Source organism: Barbus barbus (genome assembly GCF_936440315.1).
Source record: "Barbus barbus genome assembly, chromosome: 25".
Classification (NCBI taxonomy): Eukaryota; Metazoa; Chordata; class Actinopteri; order Cypriniformes; family Cyprinidae; genus Barbus; species Barbus barbus.
The window spans coordinates 12012066-12037007 of record NC_136753.1 but is presented as its reverse complement, the minus strand read 5'-3'; the positions used below and the strand labels follow the sequence as shown (position 1 = coordinate 12037007).

Below are 24942 nucleotides of genomic sequence, written 5' to 3'. Positions count from 1 at the left end.
CTCATATTTCTTGACAGATGTTCATCCACCTTATTACACATTATAGAAGAAATCTTGGCAAAGAAATCTTTTTACTGAATTCTTTAACTTTAATACAATTTAATTGACTTTAATTACTAATTAAAGATTAAATTTTGTGAATATGAATGACAAAGCAGATAAACACCAAATACATATTTCCATGTTTCTCCTATTAAACCAAGGGTGCCAATATTTGTGACCTTAGCGTATGTACACTTAGTCATGTCAGGCTGGATGAGCTAAGTGATGTGGGTGTGACTGGTATTCACTAGCCATTATCATCGTCTCCCAGTGGAACCCAAAGGGAAATTCTTTGTTTTGGTTTCCTTTAGCTAATGCTAAAAGTTACATTATTTTTGTCAGTAGATGAAAGCATTTTGGCCGAAGATAAACACATGACTTTATCTCTTATGTGAGCTGTTATCCAACTAACTGCTGTAGCAGTTTGCATCACATCATTCAATGCTGCTGTACACGGGGTACAAAAAACTGATCCTTAATTTCAACTTCATAGAAAATGTATTGAGGTTTTAAAGTTACAATATACTTAACACAGAGACAAAGTCAAATAAGTCAATTCACTTTATTTAAAATTCAACCTTGTGAAAAGCATGTGGTTTTTTAGTACCGACTATACACACAATAGTATAGCACTGTGACAAATACGACAAACAATCAATCACATATGAGGAAAGGGAAATAAATGATTAAATCAGTGGTTTTTTAGGAGAATGTTGAAGGACACAGAAGATCGATGGCACATAGGCCACAGTAGTCCAGAGGGAGGTGAGGGATGTTGACTGACTTCTATCAGTCCACTGGTTCAGGAAGATCATGGTTGAGTTCAGCATATTCTAACAGACCTTGCTACAAAAATACAAGCACAAAATTAACTGATGAGATGGATGTCCTCATTTTCAGAAATCATATTAAATGAAAATCTTTTTATGTTAGTAACATCCTCAAAAAGGAAAGGAAAGGTGTCATACATGGAATTTGTGCCCTGCATTTCACCCTTCTAAGTGCAGACACAGCAGTGAATAGTGAACAAACACACACACAGTGAGCACACACCAGGAGCAGTGGACAGCCATTCTTGCAGCGGCACCCAGGGAACAGTTGGGGGTTCGGTGCCTTGCTCAAGGGTCTCACCTCAGTCTTGGTATTGAAGGTGGAAGAGAATGCTGACCATTCACTATCCCCCCACCCCCCGCTAGTACCGAAACTCAATCCCACGACCTTTGGGTTGCAAGTCTGACTCTCTAACCATTAGGCCATGACTGCCCCAGAGGAAAGGGAAACATTTCTCTCTTGCCATTCTTAACATGCTAATCTCTGTTGGAAATCCACATAATCATAATCAGTTAATGAGGACGAGGTGAAAAAGTTTAACAATAAACCCAGAAGGGAAAATTGGGTTGATGTCAGTTTCAATGTTTTACACTGAGTCATCTGAGCCATTCTGTCTCATAATTTTGTTGTACTTCTGTCTTCCTTTCCTCTGGCCTTTCACGGAGTTTATGAAGTCACTGTGTGCATGACTGCTCTCTGTAAATTCTGTCCCTCTGTTCAAGAGGAAACCACAGCCCTGCTATTTGTTTCCATTTGGAAAGAGTGACTGGTGCTTCCCGCTTCACTTACTGTAGACAGGGTTAACAAAACACACACATTCAGTCCTCATGTCCATGCAATGTTACATCCTTCCACATGGCATAGGGATACTGAAGAAAACCAAGATCACTTTAGAGTTCTCTGGTCAGGTGCAGTGATGTGCTACATCACACGTAAAATATTACTCATGATGAAATGAACTTAAGTCTCAGATTGCCATTTGTTAATAAACAAGCTGCATGCTTTGATTTAAAGTAATTTGCTTAAATAAAGTAAATAAAAGCTGATGAGTAGCATGTCTTCGCTGTTCAGATATTTGTATAAAAAATATAATGAAAAAAATAAAAAAAGGCAATGAAAAAAAAAATCTCAGAAAGATTTATTTTTTTCACAATTTTTGGACCAAATTATTCTTTATACTTGCAACGCTTAAAATGTGTGAATTTCACTGCAGTAGACAACAAAACAAGTTATATAAAATAAATTATGCTGGACCTGGAGTATTTAATTATTTTTAATGTATAAGCCAAGTCAAACTTTAAAAACGTAACTTAACATTATACTTTCTTAACTATTGAAACAAACAGGCGATCTCTTGATTATTTCAAAGGTCAGGCAGCAGAATGGAAAGAATGCTTATAAGGTCATAAGAAGTGAGAGAATTAAGGTCACTTACATGGTTTACATGTTCAATAGCCCCTGTACAAACAGTATGAATTAGAAAAATTACAACACAGTCAACTGCTTTGTGTGTTTGCATTGCATAATGTCATATGACCTTTTGTGTGTAAATGTCTAAATGTATTTGTTCCTTTTTGCAATGTTGTTTGTACCTTGAGTGGTCTGAAGCTCACTGTACACAGTATCTGTGCCTTTTTTCAGAGGAACTATAGAACAAAACAAAAAAAAAATATGTTTAGGGTATGTCTTAAAAAAAGGAAAGAAGAAAGAGGTGCACACTGTAATTCTGGATAATGTAAGTAAGAAGCTATTGGAGTTAACAGGAACCTAATTAGTCTGGCCTTTCCTGTTTATAAGATGTCTCTACAAAGTAACCACTGTAATTAAAATCCAGGGCTCTTGATAATTTGGATGGTTAGACCCCACCCAGGAAGCGGTTTTTCTCTAATCAGCTCACGCATGCCAGGGAATCAAAATGTTCCTATTCAAAAGGCAAGAGGAGTGAGAGGAGAAAGAGATATAGTTTTAAAACGTTGAACTTACTTCGTGAAGGATCTACAGGTTGAGGATGAACCACCTCTGTGTACTCTACGTCACCTTCATTTGTGGACCCTAGGCTGTCCTGGTCAGCATCATCTGGTGAAAAACACATACATCAGTAGAAAGATACAAAATTAAGTAGGTTAGAATAATTTCAGGTAGGCCTGTATATTGCAGGTAAATACTAGCTTGGGGCATGCACAGAAATCAGTATGATTAATAAGTGGTGACTTACCTGGAGGTCTTTCACTCCAAACACTCTCTTTGTTATTCACCACCACTGAAACACACAGCAAAAATAGTGCATCAGTCATGGCCATTTACATGCCACTGATCTCAAGTGAAATCAAATTAGCTGAAGTACATTCCCAACTTTACTAGAGTATTTTGTAGAAAATTTGATTGAGTCATCAGAAGTTTTAAAAACACCCACCCAGACACATGCACACCCATCCACACACACAACACTTTAACATATATCGTGTAAAAAGTATTGAACAAGTCACCATTTTTCTCAGTAAATATATTTCTAAAGGTGACTGTAACAACCCAAGTAATCCATACATAGCCTACAAAGAAAATAAAACAAATAAGTTCAGAAATTAAGTTATGTGTAATAAAATGGAATGACATGGGGAAAAGTATTGAACACATGAAGAAACGGAGGTGCAAAAAGGCATGGAAAGCCAAGACACCAGTGGAAATTAATATTTGTTGGTTCAGTCCCAACACGTACAGTACCAGGATGATGAAGATGAAAAAAGGGGTGGACATTTCAGCAAGACAATGATCCCAAACACAGTCTTCAAACCTTCAAGATTTGAAGACTCTGTGGAAGAATGGGCCAAAATCACACCCGAGTAATGCATGTGACTAGTTTTTCCATACAACTGGAGTCTTGAAGCTGTCATTACCAACAAAGGCTTTTGTACAAAGTATTAAATTAATTTCAGTAGCTCAATACTTTCTCCCCGTGTCATTCCATTTTATTACACATAACTTAATTTCTGAACTTATTTTTGTTTTGTTTTGTTTTCTTTGCATGTATGGATTAGTACTGATATCTGCTGAAAATTTCATGTCAACAGCACCTTTAGAAATATATTTACTGGGAATAATAGTGGCATGCTCAATACTTATCTTACCCACTATATATATATATATATATATATATATATATATATATATATATATATATATATATATATATATATATATATACAGTATATACTGTATACCAAATCTATAAATTCAAATTTCAGCATGTTGAATGTGTTAGAATTAATCAGTAATCGGTGATTAATCAGTCAATTCTCTAAACTAAGCGGAACAGCTTTTGTATATAAGCCTTGTTTCCAATTTAGCTACAATCACTGTATCTCCTGAACCTGTGACCTGCTTTTAGAGACATTGCATCTGAAGTAAACTGTTTGCTCTGGACTCTGGTGACACTGTACTACCAGACAAATACAAAAGCAGGAAACTGTTCATAAAATAAATATATATGCAAAAAAAGTCAACACTGCTGCTTCAAATTTTTCAAAATATTTAAACCAAAGGAGGTTAATTTTAATAACAAAATTTTAACGAAGGTTAAAATTGGCCTGGTTTATATGACACCTAGTCATATAAACCAGGTCATATAAAATTGTCATATAAATAGTCATATAAAATTGATACCTGGTTTATATGACACCTAGTTCATTCAAATATGTTAAAAGAGACAGAATGTTGAAAGAGATTTCGATAATCTTAATATGTTAGGGAATAAATTCCAAATGAGGTAATTCCAAATAAAACATTTTATTAGATTTTAAATGCCTACCAAATCTTGTTTCATGTACCAAATACATACACACATTTTTATTTTACATCTTAGCATTAACACAAATGCTTTTAGAATAAAATTAAACAAACAACATCAATTAATAAACAAACAAATGATGATGGAAGCAAAAACACATGCTGTATGCAAGCAAAGCAGTGAAATCAGAGAAAAAGCACATGGTGAACAGATGATTCAGATGCTGTTAAGATGAATACTGAGCCAAACTGCTGTGATATGGGTGAGTTTAATATTTTTCTGCTGTTCTAAAGAGAAGATGGGGCAGTTGATCTTGATATGAGATGGTCCTAAAAAGCCTTAATAAATTTTGCCTCCAGTTTCATAATCTTAGAAATTGCTTTGTTTTATGGTTTTCATAACTCCCTGAAAATTTTGGACCCTTCACTACACTTTTCACAGGATTCTTTAGTTGTTCCCATTAATTGTGGTGATCTCATGTCCCATAGGTCACCTTCCCCGTCAAGGCATCAAAGTGTAGCTCTGCGCCTGGAATTAGACAGTGAATTTGCCAGTGTCACACAGCGTCTTAGTACAGTAACATTTAGTTGCAACTGGTGACTAGATATCATGATCATATTAAGTGATGTAAACATAGATGGCAAAGTCTGAATGCTCCTGGTCTGTCATCTTGACTCATGAAAATGATGTGTGCGAGTGTGTTTGGCAAAACAGCGAATGTGAGGGGACACTTTGTAAGTATGTGGACACTTCAACGAAGTCATCTTAATCTGTTCTACACAGTAGCAAGTTGCTCCACTATTGACTTAAGATGAGCTCCCTCATCCTAATTAGAATTGGTTTATAGGGTAGTTACAAACACACTTTGGGGTACAGTGCAGTGTTTGGCATGTCCCAAAACTATAGAACGAACTTCCATCCACATGACCGACAGTATTCAGAAACTCCTGCAGGTGTCTGATCTCAATATGAAATAATTCTATACATATATATATAAATATATAGTCAGGGTTGGTCAGTCTTGCAAGAGTTTGGGTCTGAACAGGTAATATAAATGACCACAACATGGACTGGTGAACTAGAGTGAAAGAATGAATGGAGTGGATGATGACTGTGGATGAAAACAAAAATATATACATAAAGAGACTACCTGTGTGGTCGCTATAATGGGTGTCATGGGTGAGACTCAGGGTTAAAGAGTCATCTGATTTAGGGCTTGCAGGCTTTCTGAAGAATGGTGAGAGAAAAAAAATGTACTTATTAAATATTCTCCACTAACTAAATTTCCTGGTTTTCTATGAATATTATTCCTTTTAAAACAGATTTTTCTGTTTGGGACCACATGACTTGTAAAGGCATGGTCAGATGAGTGTAGCGACTATTTATTGACACAAAACCACCTTGTCTCTCTAACGCCTTCAATTCTAGACCAACTTAAACATAAGCCAGTCGACTCACATTGATAATTTGGCAGCCATCTCTCTTTTACCTGTGACAGAGAGAAAAGTTGAAAAGGGAATTTGGTTCACAGGTCAGAGAGGTGATGCAGGGGGGCTGTAGGACTCTCTACCTCGCTTGGCCTTGAAGCGCATCACGATGAAAAGGACCAGCAGGGCCACTAACAGCATGCAGAACACTGCAATCAATGCCTTTTTCCACTTTGCCAGGCTCACTATAGAGTGAACACATACAGAGAGAATGAGTAGATGACAAACAACATGGACTTTCTTTTAGATGTTAGATAAAATGTTGCATATTTGGTTTCTTTAAAAGAATAGGTCACCAAAAAGAAAAAAATCTCTTTTGAAATGTTTTTTGATGATTTTCTTTCTTCCATGGAACACATGAGGGGTTTTGATTTGCAGAATGTCCTTGCTGCTTTTTTCCAATATAATGAAACTGAAAGGTGACCACGGCTGTCAAGGAACACTTTCATTGAATAACGATTTAAATTTCAATGTGTTCCTCACATAAACATACTGCATGGCTTCAAAAAATAACCATGACACATACTTAAGGTAAAGGTGGTTAAACACCAGAGTGGCAGTGTCACTTTACAGGTAAGAAAAAAAGGCACATAGAGCATGTTATTCTATATGCACAGGCTCAAGAACAAAGTAAACTTCTTATGAGATTCAAGATGGGTGAGATTTAACTTTTCACTTTCACACAAGTTTGAAATGAAGGTTTTTGAACGTCTTAAAGAGTGAACAAATGTAATGCAATCTCATAAAAACAGCACATGCAATAATTATAAAAAAAATTATTTATGTATTAAGTTTAAATGTCGTTTCATAAAATTTATTTGATACTAAATAAAGATAAAGCTCACCTTCGACTGTGACTGTGTCACTCTTTATCAAAGCATCTGCCTGGTTATTTGCCTCACAATAATAATTTCCACTGTCCTGTCTCTTTACTGCACCCAGATCATATGAGGTTGAATTACTTTGAACTGTGGTCCTGTAGATTTCTGTGCCACTGCCTCCATAAAAACTAAAACTGATAGGTGAAGAGCCTTTTTGAATGTTACATATCAGGGTGACATCACTGCCCTCTTCAATGTTTTCTGGAACTGGAATGACTGTCAGTAAGGGCTTCCCTACTGGAACTAAAAACAAGAGAACAGTAAACTCAATGAAGTAAACAGATGCTTTTACGAAATGACATAACATTATAAATCAGTGGTTCTCAACCAGGGGGTTATTAATACTAACTATTAAACTGTTATAAACATAGTCTAAATCTAATCAGGGGGGCTCTGAGTCAAAAAGGTTGAGAACCACAGCATTTAAATCACATAATGAAATGGCATCATTGAATAATCCACTCGACCCAAACTTTTCTTCTAAAATCCTGTTCAAACACTAAGAGTACACTAAAAGTAATACTATATTACATATAAATAACACAATCAATTACATTTGAATATGCACATGCAGAACTCAAAAAGTTTTGTATATTTCTGCAGAACTGAAGAACTGGAATTGGCCATAATTTATAAAGTTATTTCTTTAATTATTGGCAAATAATTATTTTAGAGTCAAACTATAAACAAATCAACTCTAAAATACTCTGACCCTGGTCATTTGTACACTACTAACTTTTTAGACCTTATATATCTTTACGATGACCTCACCTATTACAGTCACATGTAGCCTTTCACTCATCTTGCTTGAGACTTGGCCATTATTCTCTGCTTCACACATGTAACTGTTGATGTCTGCAGGAGTTGATATCATGGCTAAGAAACGAGCCTTCTCATGAAGGTCAGACACCTCAGTCCTGTTCAGAGTAATGTTGTTTCTCTTTAGTGAGTAGATAATTGGCAGACTTCCATTTTCAGAGTGGCAATGAATCCAAAATGACTCATTCACGATAACAGGACCACCAACTGAGATCTCAGGCTTTGAAACAAGAACTTAAGAGAAACAATGGTTAATTAGCTAAAAAAATGTTACGTCTTTTATATTGATCATATTTTTTGTTTTCCTAGACAAAGTGGATGAGAAATCACTGCCTACCTTTTGCTTCAAACAGCTCCCTCCCGCTCTTTTTGCTAATCCCTTTGGCTTTAGCAACACATATGTATTGCCCATTGGACGCTTTGCCTGCAGTGCCTCTGTATATGCTACTATTTATTACAGGTATTTTGTCTTGGAATATTGAGTACCTTATATCATCCATTTGAATCCTCTCTGAGGCAAAGCTGGTGTTTTGACAGCTGATGGTGAAGTTTTCTCCCTCAAAAACCTCAGCTGGGAAAATTCTCAGAACAGGCATGGAGAAAAGCTCTGAGGCAAAAATATATAAACTGTTATCAAAGCATAATATTTAAAAAATTGTTTGGTTAGACAAGACCAGACTGTGCTTAATGCTCACCGCCTTTCAGCATGAAAGCAAAAAATGGTCTAAAATACATCTTCTAAGGTGTGAACGCAGCAAAGGATTTTCACACACAAATGTTTCAGCATCTGACTTGTAATATAATATAAAATTCACATTGACCATTTTCTATAGCGGTTTTATTGTGCTATTTTTGTCCTTTCTGCATACTGATAGCCCATGGTCATTGTATGCTTCTAAAAAAAAGGGTACTAAAAATATCAGAATCAATAAATTAATCTTATTTTAAGGTGAAATTTTACAAAGAATACATTAGGAAACATAGATAAGCATTCATTGTCTCTCACCTTTTACAGTGATGTTCACAGCGGAGGATTTAGAAACACCCCCAAGCCTTGATATGCACTCATATTCCCCAGAGTCATCAGCCTTAGCAGACATTTTGTAATCTGTCTTTGTCATGTTCAAACTGAGCATGGTACGTCCATGGATGAGACTGATTTTGATATCAGAATTTCTTTGGTAAGTCGTATCAACACTGCAGCTGAAGGTTATTAGATCTCCTTCAATGACATTTGTTGATGGGTTGACTTTGATATTGGGATTGATCTCCAGCTCTGAATTGGAAAGGAATGTGGACATGTTTTCACTTCCTGGATGAACAAATATATTTATTATACAGTATAGTATGAAAAAAATGTATTGACGTACCTACAACGTCAAGACTGATCACATTACTGTCATAAGAGCGTGCTATTGTGCTACGCAAATTAATATAATAGTAGCAATATATATTGACAGTTCCTTTAGTAAGGGCTATCTGCCGCTCAGCTCGTTGACTCCCTGTGCTCTCTGTGCTCTCTGCGTAGTGTTCCTCAGATCCATCGCTAAAGTAAAATCCCAAAGAACCTATTTCTCCCTCTGCTGTACAGACAGCAGAAACATAATCTCCCTCTCTCGGTTTCAGTTTATCCACTGTTAGGACTGGTGTCTGAAGACCTGCAGAAAGATCAGAAGATATTAGAATTCTGAGGGCAATTATTCTACACATTGAACTGATGTGTTCCTCTACCTTTCACTGTCAGGTCTTTAGCACTGCTCTCCTTCGTTTGCTCCTCAGTGACAACAGCACATTTATATTTCCCAGAATGGGCCATTCTGGCATCTGGTATTGTGTAGATGTGGTCCGTAGAACTGGTTTGGTTAGTATTTATTGCACGAACATCTTTGTAGAAGTTGTATTTATAGTTGGAGTGAGACCCCAGCCAGTTGCTGACTTCTGCCTGACATATCAATGACACATTTGTACCTCTTTCAACTTCGTTTCTCGGATAGATAATAAGTTGCACACTTTTTATGACAGACTCTGTGGAGAAATAAAGCAATATTACCACTTAGGTGGTGGTGGGTGTTTCAAGGAATGAGATTCAGCATCACAGAAATTAATTCCACTCAAACTGCTATTGGTTATAGTTTACACTGCAGCAGAAGACTGATACAACTAAACTGTCCTTGTGTAAAATGTACTCAGATTTACTTCAATTAACTACTGAAGCCCTGAGCCATCTCACAAGTCTACTGCTCTTAGCCCATTTGTGGTTCATTTAGCATTGCATTTGATATTCTTACGACATCTTATACGCCTTATTATCTACTCCCCTTTTGGTGCCCAGGGAGTTGGTGTACATAAACATTGAGGCAGGAAGGAAAATAGTTAAACATATTTAGAAGCTTCCATCTCTGGGGATGAGAGTTATTTTAGAAACATCTGTCTACTGTACACCCATTCACACCCTCAAATGGCAGAAACACACAATTTTCTTTGTCCAAATTATAAGGATTTCTATTATTAATAAATTTGAGGACAAACTGTTCCAAATCCCTATTACGATTGAATTTAACAAACCAAAATCAACCACTTCACACAGTAAAACTGTACAGATTCCACTGATAAATGACAACGATTATGACATTTTGAAATAGAATAACTTAATACAAGGCTGAGAATTGAGTGATTTACAGACCTGCGCAGGCTTCCTCTGCTGATGATGTTATATGTTATATGTTGTCAAAGATGGTTAGACCAAAAAAAAAAGACGAAAATCAAGACAAGTTTATATCCAAACCAACCTTAACATCCACTTGAACCAGTATTGAGCAACTATAAATAAAAGTGTCCTTACATGTGAAGAGGAAGAGGAGGAGGAAGGTGCCAATCTTTAGAGAGGGCTGAATCTTCACCCACATGGCTGAGCAGTTCTAACCAGTGTGTATACCTATGTTTCTAACCAGTGTGTGTACACTGTAGGACAAAGTGAAGTGAAGATCGAGGGAGGAGTTGTGTATGAAGGGATTTACCTCTGCCTAGTTATCACTTCACACAGCCTCTGCTCTCTTAATTTTACAGGAAGTGAGTGTTGCTTCCTGGGGAAATGAGGCCTAGAGCTGGAATGTTCACTCTGGCTGGATTTGCGTCTCTCTGACGAAGCAGGAGGATGGTTCAGTGAACCTCTGTCATTACTCTTCAGGTAAAAGCTTTCTATTTCCAGTTGTGAACCAGCAGAGAACAACAGAGAAATACTTAAAAAAAACTAAACTCACTGATGATTACTACTTCTGTAACAGTGACTTCATGTCTTTGAAAACAAGCAGAAGCCAAGTTCTCACATGGACCTGCATTGCTCCTGAAAACAAATGTTTTTCAAGAATGCAACTATATATATATATATATATATATATATATATATATATATATAGTAATAATAGCACTTAGCATAAAAAAAAAAAAACATGACATGTTGTCCTATGACAACATTAGGAGGACCTGGAAAAAATTATGACAGAAACAAACAAAGTGACAAATACTGCAAATTGTACATTTACATATCTGATTTATTTGAATGCTTGCTATTCGTCTTTTAAACCATGGTGAAAAAGCAGTCTACAGCCACAGAAAAACACCTGATTGTTTCAATTCATTTAACTAATTTATCTTTTTTTTTAATGTTAAAACCCAAAACAGGATTATTTGAGCAGTGATTTCCAATTGAATGAAGGCAGAGTATATCCCCCAGTCCCTGACAGGGAGCTGAAAAATTCATCTGATAGGGATATACTGGCACAATTCATGAACAAATCCACTGGTAATTGCTAAACCAAATTCTTCTTTAGATTAAAACAAATGTCCAAAGGGGGCAGAAAACCTAAAAAGAGACTGAAGGTCCTAATCAAAGGTGACAGACAAATAAAGGCGTTTTCTCTTTCCCTTCAGTGATTAATGCAACAACAGCAAGAGAATGGCAGCCATACCAAGAAATGCAAGCCAAAAATACAAACAAAGAAAAAAAAGGACAGTAAATTAAAGAGATTAAAAGATGAATTTTTTTTTTAAAAACTTATCTGGTTAAAAATAAAATACAGATATTACATAAACCAGTTAACAAAAGTAAAAACATAAATACAAGCACAATTCAAGAATTAGATTTTCGGAAGGTAAGAATGAAACATCTGCCAGTCATCATTTCCGTGACATTATCAGCAACACATCAGAAAATCAGGGAACTAAAGTTGATGGAAAACTACACACAATAACATTTTACCTTCATCATCTCATAATACAGAACAGAAGACTCAGGACTAGGGTCAATTCAAATAATCCCGGAGGTGAGCTTCAAAACATATATTAATTCATTTTTTCTTCCATTTATCTTTTTGGATTTTATGCCACAATTAAATGTGTAATTTGATTGTGACATGATTGTCCCAGAGGCAACTGTCTATGAGCTGGGTAGATATTTCTCAATATTTGATCCAGGCCTGTTTCCATCAGTCCCCTCATAATAAAAGTTCCCATTTGCTTGCAGAAATGTTTTACTAGGATGTGAAAGGAAAAAGCAAACAAGCAAGCAAGCAAGCAAGCAAGCAAACAAAACACCCTGATCAGAGCTTGTACAAAAATACATTTCCACCCTGATCCTCAACTCTTCTAGTTTTATTAATTGGCTACTCAATCTATCAGCACCTTAAAATTCCTTGCAAATCTCACTTTAACACTACTGATAAATTATATTCACATTATGTACTCCAAATAATGCTGAACAATTAATATTTAAAAAAACAAACAAAAAAAGCAAACTAACAAACCAAAAAACAAAAACAAAACAACAACTGATTTTGCTGCTGTACAGAGGAAGTTCACGCAAAAATGAAAACAGAATCATTTACTTATCTGCATGTTCTGCTAAACCTGTGTGACTTGGCAATTAATGTCTTTAAATTGCCTGGTCCCCATCCATTTGAATTGAATAGAAAAGTAATAAAAAGCATCTGATAAATATCTCCTTTGTGTTCCACACACAAAAACAAAATAAAATAAAAAAATACAAAAATGTCATGCAGGTACATAAATTATTAAATGTTCATATTTGATAGATTTTAGTAAACACTTTCATTTTCATTCTTGTATAAACAAATCAAAATTGTGTACAGTTGAGGGACACAGATGAAACCTCTGTGAACCTCAAGCTATAAACACTCAAACATAGAATTACAATTAATTTATCAAAGCTAACAACAGCACAGGACACAGTGATGACAGAGACATGATATTTGTATTTGACTCCACATAATGCTGTGTCACTCTATGGTAACATGGAGACTATACATTATTGGAGTGACAGGGAAAGTGAAAGTGGAAATAGATCAGGTCCAACATCATGAGAGGCTAAAATTATGAAATAGTCCTTTTTCTGTTCTGTCAACTGCACTCATTTTTCATTGAGGAAAAATAACAACGGAGGCCATCTTTAATTTTAAGACCAAAGGAGTTCGTGCAACAGATTACATATGAATCCAGTTAAATATGAGAACAAAAGGTTAGGCGCTTCAAAAGTAGGTAATGTGGCATTTCCAGCATGGAGAACAGATATTTCAGATATTTATGCTCTGGGACAATTTTAGTGGGTAAAGAGAGAAAAACTATTACATATGACTCTTGAATGCAAAACAAGTAAAGAAAAAAATTATTGTACTGCCCAGGCAAAAATAGATGGCAAACTCTCTTATCTTTACATTTCTGCTGTGAAATCTATACAAATCTTTATCCTGATTATTTGAGCTTATCTTTAAGAACCTTGTGTTTCTCCCAGGCTCCACAGTTCTTAGTGTGGATGCAAATGGACAGCAGCAAATGTAATCCGTGTCCAGTGCTTTGAGATCAGAGTTCTATTTGATGTTGAGATGTAAAACCACAATAAATTGTTGTGTTTTGATGCAGAGGGGGTTTGGCATAGTGTGTATGTGAACATGTTAAGCATGGATGTGTGAGGGAGGCTGTGATTGGCGAGTAAGAACACGGCATCTGTTGGCTATTTCTTCACACAAAAATGCACGCCTGCACACTTAAAAAACTATGGATCTACAGCAAGACTGACAAGAGTTTTTCAGAAGATCACATCCAACTGTACTTCAGCAGAGATATGACGAGGCACGGGGCTTTAGAGAGAACACACTGAACAATAGGCCTTCCACAGTCAGCCTTGAACACAGAGCTTAGGGAAGTTCATCATTTCCCAGTCTCTTGTTTTCAGGTTGACCTCTCTGACTCTGCAGGAGGTTATCAGTTCCAAGAAAAAGTTGGCTAGCATTGGCCAAACCATAAAGATTTGTTTTTAGATCTTTATATGCAATTTAAATAGTACACACTCCTCTGCACAGCCAAGTCTACAATCAATAAATCCATAATGAGAATTATGTTGAGAATAATAATAATAATGGTTTTAATATAGTCATCATGTGTGGGTTCAGCAGCCTTCTTTAGACATTCATTGTGGTTGTTGCATATTTACAGGAAGTCATTTACATCCAAGGGGGCAGCAGGGGTCAAAGGTGAGCAGTCATGATGTTATCTGAGTCTCTTCTCTGCTGAGTAGATGGACATGTAGTAGTCATTACTGCCCACGGCAAGATGAGGCTGATGAAGTAATATAAAGAAAAATATAGTTTTTTACTTTCTAATACAAATGTTATAAAAGGTGTACAAAGTACTTTTTTGTTTTGTTGGCCAATAGCACAGTGGCCTTACTTTATACTGACATATGTTAATGTTGATGTATGTGAAAGCAAAAATAGTTTACATTGGTTCCATTGTATAGATATAATAAAGGGAGGCATTACTGAGTTAAAGTAGTATTTGGCTGGTCTTCCACCATTCCTTTAGCAATAGGTTTTGGAATCGAAATTTCAACATGGGAGAAAAAGTGTCCTTTTTATAAGTAGTCTCTGGAGGTCCAACTCATTCTAGTGTTTTGGTTAGTTCGGAGGGGTCATGTAATTCTAATGGTTCTAAAATAATTCACAGATTAATTGTACTCTCTAAGTAAAACATTTTTAAAATTAGTAAAATATTTACTTACTTGCTGCTATTCATCACTGCCATCAAGTAATAAATTCAAATATGTGTAATTAATGTGACTGTAATAACTTGACTGTAGTTTAACTACTTTAATGCGTAACTTGTAGCTTGACAACTTAATAGTTTCAAATGAGCTTTCCCAACACTGCAGTTCATAGTAATAAAGACTGTCTTCATTGAGAAATCGGTCTTACCCAGTAAGGGTGGAAGGCCAGGCAGCTGATGGCTCCAATTCTCTGCCCCATGAAACCATCATAGTATTTAATGTTGCTGATCACATCCCCATTGGAGTTATACACAGCTATAAACTGATTCATAGAGCCACTGGAGAGAGAAAGTGAGAGAACGAGAGGACAAAATGGTTTAAAAGAGGCATGAGTTAAAAGCATATCAGGACTAGGGTGACCACCTTGTTATTGCTCCGTCACAAGTGAGCAGACGTGATTCTGCAGGGACAATTCAGGACATGTGGGAGAGCAATAACTTATTATTATTAGACTATGTAAACAAGTTATTTGTGACTGGCTCTGTGCACTGGCACTCAATTTACCCAGGTACGAGTGATAGCACGTGGCCTATTTAGTCTACCAAATATAATGAACTGAATATAATTATTGTAGAATTGAAATTATTTGTGAAGCTGCTTTGAAATGATATGCATTGTGAAAAGTGTTATGCATTGTGCAAGTGCACCTTACACTCAACCTGAATGTGTCTTATCTAGAAGTGTGTATCTGTACTTTATAATGTGTGACAGTTCAGTGAAGTACATGTGGACCTTAATACCAGGTGTAAAGAGGGTTCATGGATGCAAAGGAAACATTTGTCTTCTGTGGGTTTTTTTTTTCTAAACAGTAACATTTTGCACAATAGAACTAATTTTATAAATGATGTATAACAGGGGTGTCCAAACTCGGTCCTGGAGGGCCGGTGTCCTGCAGAGCTTAGCTCCAACCCTAATTAAACACACCTGAAGCAGCTAATCAAGGTCTTACTATGCATACTAGAAGCTTCCATCCAGGTGTGTTGAGGCAAGTTGGAGCTAAACTCTGCAGGACACCGGCCCTCCAGGACCGAGTTTGGACAGCCCTGATGTATAAGGTGCAGGTACATCTCTCACCAAGCGAACAGATTTGCCCGTGGATGGATGTCCAGAGCCGTCAGTCCTTTCACTGTCTGCAAGATGTTAATTGATTCTGGTGTCCGTGGGTCAAAGTACCGCACATCTCCATTAACACTACAAGAGAGGAGAACTAACTTATGAGCTAAATACAAGAAGGGCATGAGGTAAATTCTTTAAATGAAGTGATAGAAATTATGTAGGAGAGAAAAGCAGTTACCTGACACTGATAATGTGTCCCTCAGGCTCCTTCTGCAGATGTGCCTTCACCACCCAAGCACCGTGTTCCCTATACGTCATCACACGACTGTAGAAAGAGATAGTTGATTAGTATAAGTAGTTAAAGTCCACAAAATTTAGGCAGCTTTGTTAAACATTGACCACTAGAGGGAGCTGCAGGAACGCACTGCACCAGAACACAGAATAACAACAATCTCTGTAGTAACAGCATAGTGGATCAATAATAATCCTTTAGAAGGGTGCTTCCACTACAGTCTTTTTTGGTACTGTGGACTTTCAAAAGATCATTCAAAAGTCTGGGTTAATAAGAGTTATTGATTGATTGCTTGATTGGTTGGTTGATTGATTGAAGAAATTAATGACTTTATTCAGCATGGATGCATTAAAGGGACAGTCCACCCCAAAAAATAAAAAATAATTGAAAAAACTTTCACTCCATTCTCTAATCTTTTACTGTCATTCCAAACATATACGTATGCTTTTTTTTTTTTTTTTTTTACATTTTGAAGAATGTTGATAACCACACAGTTTCAGTTCCTGTTGAGTTATTTTTGTTCATACAAATACAGTAAACAGGAACTCAAAATGGTTCCTATTCCAACATTCTTCAAAACATCATCTTCCACAGAGGAAAGAAAATCATACAGATTGCACTGGAATGACATGTGGGTGAGTAATTAATGACAGAATTTTCAATTAATTGCTGATCTTTTAAGCTTTTTGCTAATCAAATAATCCTTAAAAAAAGTATGTTTCCTCAAAAATATTAAGCAAGACAACTATTTTTGACATTGATAATAATAAAAAATGTTTCCTGAGGAGCAAATCAGCATATTAAAATGACTTCTGAAGAATCATACGATCAGCTTTGCCATTACAGGAATAAATTACATTTCAAAATCTTAAAATAAAAAACTGTTTCCCCCTCAATATTACTATTTTTAAACAAATAAATGCAGCCTTGATGAAGAGACTTTTCAAAAACATTTAAACATCTTACTGACCCCAAAATTTTGAAGGGTAGTTTAAATAAAATTTCACACTCTATTTAATTTGTCAGCTAACAATGTTCAACAGAATATATAAAAGAATCACAGGGGAATTTGTTGGAATTTTGACTTTTCATTTCCATCATAATGTAATTTACATCACATCTCAAATTTCATATCGTCTTTAAATACATTTTGTGATGGAAATAACTTTTTAATGTATCTTAATTGCATACAATTACAGTATGACTGGAAATAATGCACAACAAATGCATTGTTCACAACTATATTTTTTGTTCACAACTATATATTTTTACTTTGTTATTATATATTTATATTTTATATATGTTATTATTGTTTATTATATATTTACTTTGGGGGGGGGGGGGCAAAATGGTGGAAATGATCATAGTTAGATGATCAAAGTTTTAAAATGTAATAATAGTTGCATGAAGGATTTTTAAATTATAAGTATGACAGCACGATTCTGGGAAAAGGTGAAAAAGAAACCACCTTTAAACTAGACTGAAACATGACCATGAGTACTCCAGCAATGTTACTGGAGGCAAGGATGTTCTCATACAGACATATTCCTCTGTGACAAAACTTCAGCATGTCAGAGGTCATGATGCAAGTTCACTTCGATTTCATTAAGCAATTTAAGTACAGTGGTTGCCAGACTGCAAGCAAATGAATGAAAAGGAACTCAACAACAGTGTGACGCAGGAAATGTCAGAATGAACTGTGGGACACAGAGGTGTAGTGTTTAAAGGTGCATGAAAGCAAATAAATAAGGCACGGAAGAGAGCTGTGACTAGCATGTGACTAGCAGAGGGGAAATCTTGAGCGTTTGGAAATGCTACAGCCAGAGGGAGTTGTTACATTAGCATTATTTAAATATTCATAGGCCTTTTTATGACTTAATTACAATGTTTTCTCATGGAATTTATGGGTGAGTACATGTGGACACAGAGATGTGAGTTACTGTTACAGATACTTTTATCCAACCAAGACCAAATGCAAAATAAAACAAGCTCAGTGGTGCAGGACAAGAGTGAAATTGAGTATAGCAACAAGATTCATGCTGAATCATTTTCTGATCTAGCCAGTTAGAAATGATTTTTAGATTTTGAGATGTCTGACTTATGAAGTCATACCAGTTGTGACGGCACATCAGAGATGAATACATTTATGATTCAGTAATATGACTCTTTTTAAAGGTCTCTGAGGGTTGATTCAGTGTTTTGATTCTCCCGAAAGGACAATAACAGCTCATTCCTTTATGATCCATCTTATTTGATTGTTAGCGAAGGTCTCTGAGTTGGTTCAGTAATATAATTCAGGTGTGGTGCGTGCGTTTGATAGACAGAGATCTGTGAATGCTGACACACCATTCGTTAGGTCCCATTCTGCGGTCGTACACCCGAACCGATCCGTCTCCAAGACCTGCAGCTACCAGTGACCGCTGGGGATCACATGACAGGCTGGTCACACAGCTGTCTGCTCCTGTTGGGATGTCCTGCAAAAACACAAAAGCTGAATTTGCTGAATTTGAGAGTGCAGTTAAATATCATTTAAATACTAAAGCATTTCAATACCATACTAAGAAATATTATTGAGAGATAAAAGCGACAACTGATATTAATATGCATTTTATGTAAGATTTCATTGATTTCACTTTTTGGCCATATACTAATGTAAATATCAGCAAAAAAATCGCATAGTTTTCCTCAGTTTGGGTCTCTGAATAAAACTGATTTTATAAATAGATTTGCAATGGTTGCTTTGGTTAGACAATGGTTGCCCCAGTGTAGACACAGTGTAGAGGCTCAATAAACTGTATTCTGAAAAATAGATTTTTAGTGCATTAGAGTATGTTGCAGTTCAATACTTCAAGATGTATCATAACATTACAATTGGATCATTTCTGAAACTGTATCACAAGTGTGAGAGAGACACATCCTAAGAGAATGGAACAGGGGCATCAGTTTCAATCATTTCTAGTGTGGTTTGCTTCACATTTGTCCAGTATGGCTTCTCATAAAAGCAAGTCTGACTGCAGAGTGAAATGCCAGCTTTAGAGTTTCTGCTTTAGACAAATTGCTAAATTGAACTGAATGACTGCTCACCAAAAACAACGATACAAGGTTCTGCAGAATCAATCAATGGAAACGTTCATGTAGGAACTTTTAAACGTTGTAATTTTAGGCAGAGAGGGAAAACAAAGAAGCCAGAGAGAGACTAATAGGGAAGAACATTTTATCTAACTATGAAGCAAGATTTATGGTGCACATAAATGATGCTGAGACAAATCTCATCTGGAACCGATGTTTTTAAGGTGACTGTGTGTGTGCCTGTGCAACTCAGCCAGTACCTGCACTTTCATTTCCCTTTCTGTGTCCCAGATCCGTATGACTCGCACGTCACCTGACGTCATCAAGAGGCCAGTCTCCTGCTCCCAGTCCACCACCATACCTGCACCTTCAAAAGAGAGTACAGAAGGTTTACACACATACAACTCTCTGGGCTCTCCTGACACGTCTGTAAGTTATGATAAAAGAGTCACACATTCACCTTTTGCTTTTCATTTCTTTCAGAACAAAAATGTTGGTAAATGCACCACTTTCTCAAAGATGCACACCTCTTAAAGTTTAAACCAAATAAAGAAAGAAAGAAAGAATATATAAAAAAATCAAAGCCTCATATGGGGCTGGATAAAAACAAGATCAAGATCAACAAACATTAAGCTGAACCTTTCAGCTTTCAAAAGCACTAACTTGTATCTTATGAAGCGGTTAAGAGTTTATGGTCCAGGGCCATTATGACAGTAAGAATGATGTGAACAGAGATCAAGGAATCATAAAGATCACTAAAAAAAATAAAATAAAATAAACCAGCAGACACATTCATACGACTGTCAATGTTTTTATTTCAGGATTAAGTGGCAAATATTTACAGAGTTATTCATGCTGACACCAATAAAAGATAAGCTGATTTCATTTATGATCCAGTAACAGGATTCTCTTTGAGAGACTCAGCTGTCTGATTCTCCTTTGTAGATTAGATGTCATTGTAAATTACAAAACGATTTCATTAGTATGCAGAGAATATAGACTATAGACAGCAACTGTAGATAAAATGAATAAAATATAGATAAAATGTAGATTAAATGAATAAAATAACAAATAGAAGTGGTTGAAAAGTGTTTTTTAACTGGTTTTCTTCAAGATTCAAATTTAACAATGAACATCAAAAGGCAACCTAACAGACTTTCTTGTAAAAAATTGGACATTGCAAACTATGTTTTTCATTTTTTCTTGTATTTAATGCTGTGTGAGTCATATTTTCTCTTGTTTATCTTTGGTTTTCAAGGATAAGGACTTGTGTATGCGAACATACACCCAAACAACACAGCCTTACAAGACAGACATGCGTGTTGAACATTTAATGTCAATAATGTCAAATGTGCATTAACAAGGAGTTGATTTTCCTTTTGCTGCTATAATAGCTTCCACTTTTCTGAAAGGCATTCCATTAGAACACGGCTGTTGTGATATTCTTGCATTTAGACACAAGAGCAGATTATTCATTATACAGCCATTGATTTTGGCATTGCAATTCAACCCAGAATGTTCAGTGGGGTTCAGGTCTTTGTGCAGGTCAGCTAAGTGCCTCCACACTAGAGTTTTTTTCTGTGGACCTTGCTTGTACATTGAGGCACTGTCATTTAAATGTCTTTAGAATGTCACTGTATGAAGTAGCAGGAGTAGATTTGTTTTCACTGGAATAGCCAAACCTGCTAATTACAAGCAGGCATCCACATATGAAGTCCATAGGTGCATCCCAAATCGCGTACTTATGCACTATTCTATGACGTTTTGGGGAAAGGGAAAGGGGAAAGGGAAGTGGTGTGTGGCCAAGTATGGTGACCAATACTCACAATTTGTGCTCTGCATTTAACCCATCCAAGTGCACACACCGTAGTGAACATACACCCGGAGCAGTGGGCAGCCATTGCAGCGGCGCCCGGGGAGCAGTTGGGGGTTCGGTGCCTTGCTCAAGGGTCTCACCTCAGTCGTGGTATTGAGGGTGGAGAGAGTGTTGGTTATTCACTCCCCCATCTAAAATCCCTGCCGGACCTGAGACTCGAACCCACAATCTTCGGGTTACAAGTCCAACTCTCTAACCATCAGGCCACGACTGCCCATGTGAGTATAAATTGTATAAATATATATTTTGTAGTATATATAGTGCAAGTAGTGTGTTCACACTGAAAATTCCAAAAAGAAAAAGTGCACTTTAAATACCTGGATGATGCACTTAACCAAAAAAAATGAAGTGTGGAATGTTGGACATTTCATGTACTCAATTTTGTAGCAAAGGGAGAGGGGCTATCAGACTCCGATTATGAATGACAAAATAATGTTATGTAATTCATACACTACGTGGTTGAGTACATTTGGGATGCAGTGTGTCTATGAAAGATTGCGATTTTAACAACTCATTTTGTGCACAAATGCAGTCATATTTTAGTAAGAGTGCTGAGAATTCAAGTGTCTGGATCTACTCACTTGATTAGGAAACAGACTGAGAGTGAGAGGGTTTGGCTCTGTCTTAAAATTTGACAGCACTGGTCAGGTCACAGGGCTTCCAGCTTCAGCTTATTGCTTCGGCAGACCTCTAGATTAAACTGACCAAAACCAACTTTCAATTTACTACATAGCGTCAGCTCTCACGTTATCAGCACCTTCTGAATGACAAGAGGGGTCCTGACTGGTCTGGGGCCCTGGCTCAGTTCTGACTGACTGGCTGTCATTCTCTGATTCTGTTCAATCATTAGAGTAAAGAACACCCTTATATGAGTGTCCCAAACACACAGCCAAAAGTTATGTGGATCAGGACATGCTAGAAGTGTAGCACTGCTGCCCTACTTTCAAAACTTCTGCTGTCTATCAAAAATCCAATCTCAGAGAAGAGAAAACCCCCCTCACATTAATTCCTCCAAACACTGCTGAGATATAAATGGAGAAACCAAAGGAGAATTTCACATCAGGAATAAAAACTTTATGAAGCACATTCATCATGAATTTGGTTTGTCTTTGGTCAGAATTCCAGTGTTAAGCTTAAATGAATAAACTAAGCTAATAATTATATATTTTTGACAACTTAAGTAGTTGATATGCAAAAAAGACGTTTCTATATAGCTAGCACACACACGTTTGTTTTTGTGAAAAGTGGGGACATCTCATAGGTGTAATGGTTTTTATACTGTACAAACTGTATGTGCTATTGCCCTACACCTAAACTTAGCCCTCACAGGAGACTGTGCATTTCAACTTTCCCCCCAAAAAACTCACTCTGTATGATTTATAAGCGTTTTGAAAAGTGGGGACATGGGTCAATGTCCTGAAAAGTCACCTTCACCTTGTAATACCTGTGTCATTATACAAATTTATGTCCTCATTTGTCACAAAAATTTGAGCTAATTTAATTTTGTTTTCATCAACTAAATTGTGCACCAGACTAAAATTAGTTTCTCTGTGATACTAAAGCTACTTTTACTTTCTACAGAATTGTGCATATTTTTCACCAAAAATAGTGCTTAAAATGAAGAAGAAAAAAATTATACTGGTAAGCTTTGACTTCCACCAATCAGAATTGAGATAAGAATTAAAAGAGCCAATCAGATGAATGCAGAGAAAAATGTTAGGCTATAATTGGGAACGGGAAAACATTAGATGCTCAGTGTCACATGTGCAAACACCAAATAGAGTTGAAGGAAAAGAAGAGAGAGAAGCACTCACCTCCTTGCTTACTTCTGTCAAGATAGATTGAGACCCGTCGGGCCAAACCTGTGAAAGGAGAAGAGGAAGAGATGGGAAGAGCACAGGAGGGAGATCAGGAGGGTCAGTCAGTTTATCAGCCAGAAGACACCACCATGTTAGCACACATGTAAACACATCAGGATGTGATCTGTAGCCCTGTCCCAAATAAGGTACTTCATGCACACTTGTGGTCTTGCAATAGCTTTTATAAAAATGTCAGAAAAGTCCACAAGGCGGTAAGGTATTTCATCTTTCAATTTAGGTTTCAGAAGGGGGCTCGAAAATGCCTCCATAGTGGTTACCCCATGCACTCTAAATGCACACTTGGCCTATCAAAACTTTATATGGCATTACATGATTAAAGTGTGGCACAAGGTTTCAGGGCAGCATTTGGGACTGGGCCTATCAGACAGAGACAGAGACAGAGAGACAGACAGACAGAGAGAGAGACAGAGAGACAGACAGACAGACAGACACACAGACACACACACTCACTTTTACATGGAAATGGGCTCTCTCTCTCATTCTCTCATACACACACACACACACCGATACGATCCACACTCATTTTCCACCTGAATTTAATTCAGCTCTTATCTTATCTACATCCACACACACACACTGCAGGAAAGGGAGGGAGAACAAGGCTGTGGTTTCCCAGCATGACATCTGCCAAGTAAATCAGGTTTTCTCACAGGGAGCCGAATAGCAAGGCTGAAATCAGTTCTCAGAGCCAAAACTTTGCTCATCCATCTTAAAGTAGCACAGATGTGCAGGAGTTCTTCAGGAAAGCCAGAAGCTCAAGAATCTTCTTGAGTTCTGATGTACGTGACTGAGATCTTCTCCTGGTATTAAGTTTTTTATTGTGAAAGAGTCATTCATTGAGTTATTATCCAATGTATTTCATTTTATTATTATTATTTTTTGGTTATGATCTGAATTAATTTCATTTGGGAAATAAAGATTCTCAAGATGAGAATCTGTGAGTGTATATACACACACAACAATAGATAAATTAAACACAAGGAGATCTCTGTTAAAATGGTATCGCAAATGGCAATCCTTTAAAGAAACACTTGAATAATACAAAATTTGTCATTCACTCATGTTGCTGTAAACCTAGCTTTCTTTCTTAGCAGTAAAATAAGAAATGAAGAATGTTAGTCACCATATAGTATACAGTGTCTTTCACGCTCCAAAAACAAAACAGTAGTTCCTACACCATAAAACAACTTGTGCGCTATAATCCAAGTATAATAAAAAAAAAAGTTTCTGGAGTCAACATTTTGAATGTCTCCTTTGTATGACACATCCGTTTCAGGTCTTGGAGTCTCTACTACTAAGCTGATGAGTTGAGAAATAGATGTGATTGATTAAGGAGACATGCAAAATGTGAAGTGATGGGGTGACTCCAAGAACGTTGTAGGGAGCCATTGTACTAAAGTATGATAAGAAAGAGCTTTAGCCCTATTCGGATGGTAATCGTCTCTCGTGGTCATCTCTAAAAATAAACTTACATGGCACCTCAGTGATAAAACTCATGGATTCGGAAGGTGATTGATTCACAATGGAGTTCTGTGATCCTACGAACCTGGGAACACACTGCTCACGTGGCATGAGCATGATTGTCTGCTTGCAAATAAATTATCATATGCTTGGAATAATAAGAATAAATTCATAGTTAATTATATCCTATTTAGTGTTTGATTATTTAAATATCCTATTTAAAAATAGGGAAATAGATGCACTATAGCTTAAATGTTTTTTTGTCTTGCATTTCATCTTTCAAAATGATGGATATCAGGTAAGTTAATGTCAAGTTAATGCAACCTCTTATTTACACAACACTGTAA

The 24942-nt window shown here is 36.5% G+C and overlaps 2 protein-coding genes across 9 annotated transcripts in view; both read right to left on the bottom strand.

Annotated features, from left to right (window-relative positions):
* Positions 1-586: 586 nt before the first annotated feature.
* Positions 587-10898, bottom strand: LOC306844809 (platelet endothelial cell adhesion molecule-like). Of its 8 annotated transcripts, XR_013781940.1 has the most exons (17): positions 10687-10849; positions 10528-10545; positions 9576-9869; positions 9215-9502; positions 8851-9120; positions 8182-8451; positions 7797-8078; positions 6990-7268; positions 6228-6329; positions 6116-6146; positions 5808-5884; positions 5151-5185; positions 3089-3133; positions 2857-2949; positions 2466-2519; positions 2309-2331; positions 587-888 (listed from the first exon to the last, which is right to left on the bottom strand). XR_013781940.1 is itself a non-coding variant. In XM_079377187.1 (16 exons), the coding sequence occupies exons 1-16, from the start codon at positions 10748-10750 to the stop codon at positions 832-834; spliced, it is 2247 nt and encodes a 748-aa protein (XP_079233313.1). In that variant the 5' UTR covers positions 10751-10849; the 3' UTR covers positions 587-831. The 8 variants fall into 8 exon arrangements, 5 of the variants coding, with proteins under 5 accessions (XP_079233313.1, XP_079233316.1, XP_079233314.1 ...); XR_013781941.1 differs by lacking the exon at positions 5808-5884; XM_079377187.1 differs by lacking the exon at positions 5151-5185.
* A 478-nt stretch (positions 10899-11376) lies between these two features.
* Positions 11377-24942, bottom strand: part of LOC306844463 (regulatory-associated protein of mTOR) — a 285322-nt gene continuing 271756 nt past the window's right edge. Inside the window, exons 30-36 of the mRNA XM_079376622.1 lie at positions 23069-23116; positions 19639-19745; positions 18656-18783; positions 16256-16342; positions 16036-16152; positions 15110-15239; positions 11377-14474 (exon numbers count right to left, since the gene is read on the bottom strand). Of these exons, the coding sequence (XP_079232748.1) occupies positions 14406-14474; positions 15110-15239; positions 16036-16152; positions 16256-16342; positions 18656-18783; positions 19639-19745; positions 23069-23116 (686 nt within the window). The 3' untranslated portion in view covers positions 11377-14405. The remainder of the gene's footprint in view (positions 14475-15109; positions 15240-16035; positions 16153-16255; positions 16343-18655; positions 18784-19638; positions 19746-23068; positions 23117-24942) is intronic.

Coding starts and splice junctions, on each gene's coding strand:
- LOC306844809 (XM_079377187.1), bottom strand. CDS start 10,750: ATGTGGGTGAAGATTCAGCCCTCTCTAAAGATTGGCACCTTCCTCCTC. Junction 8,452..8,850: donor TGTGAACATCACTGTAAAAG/GTGAGAGACAAT, acceptor TTTTTGCCTCAG/AGCTTTTCTCCATGCCTGTT. Junction 3,134..5,807: donor CCATTATAGCGACCACACAG/GTAGTCTCTTTA, acceptor TGTGTGTTTCAG/TGGTGGTGAATAACAAAGAG.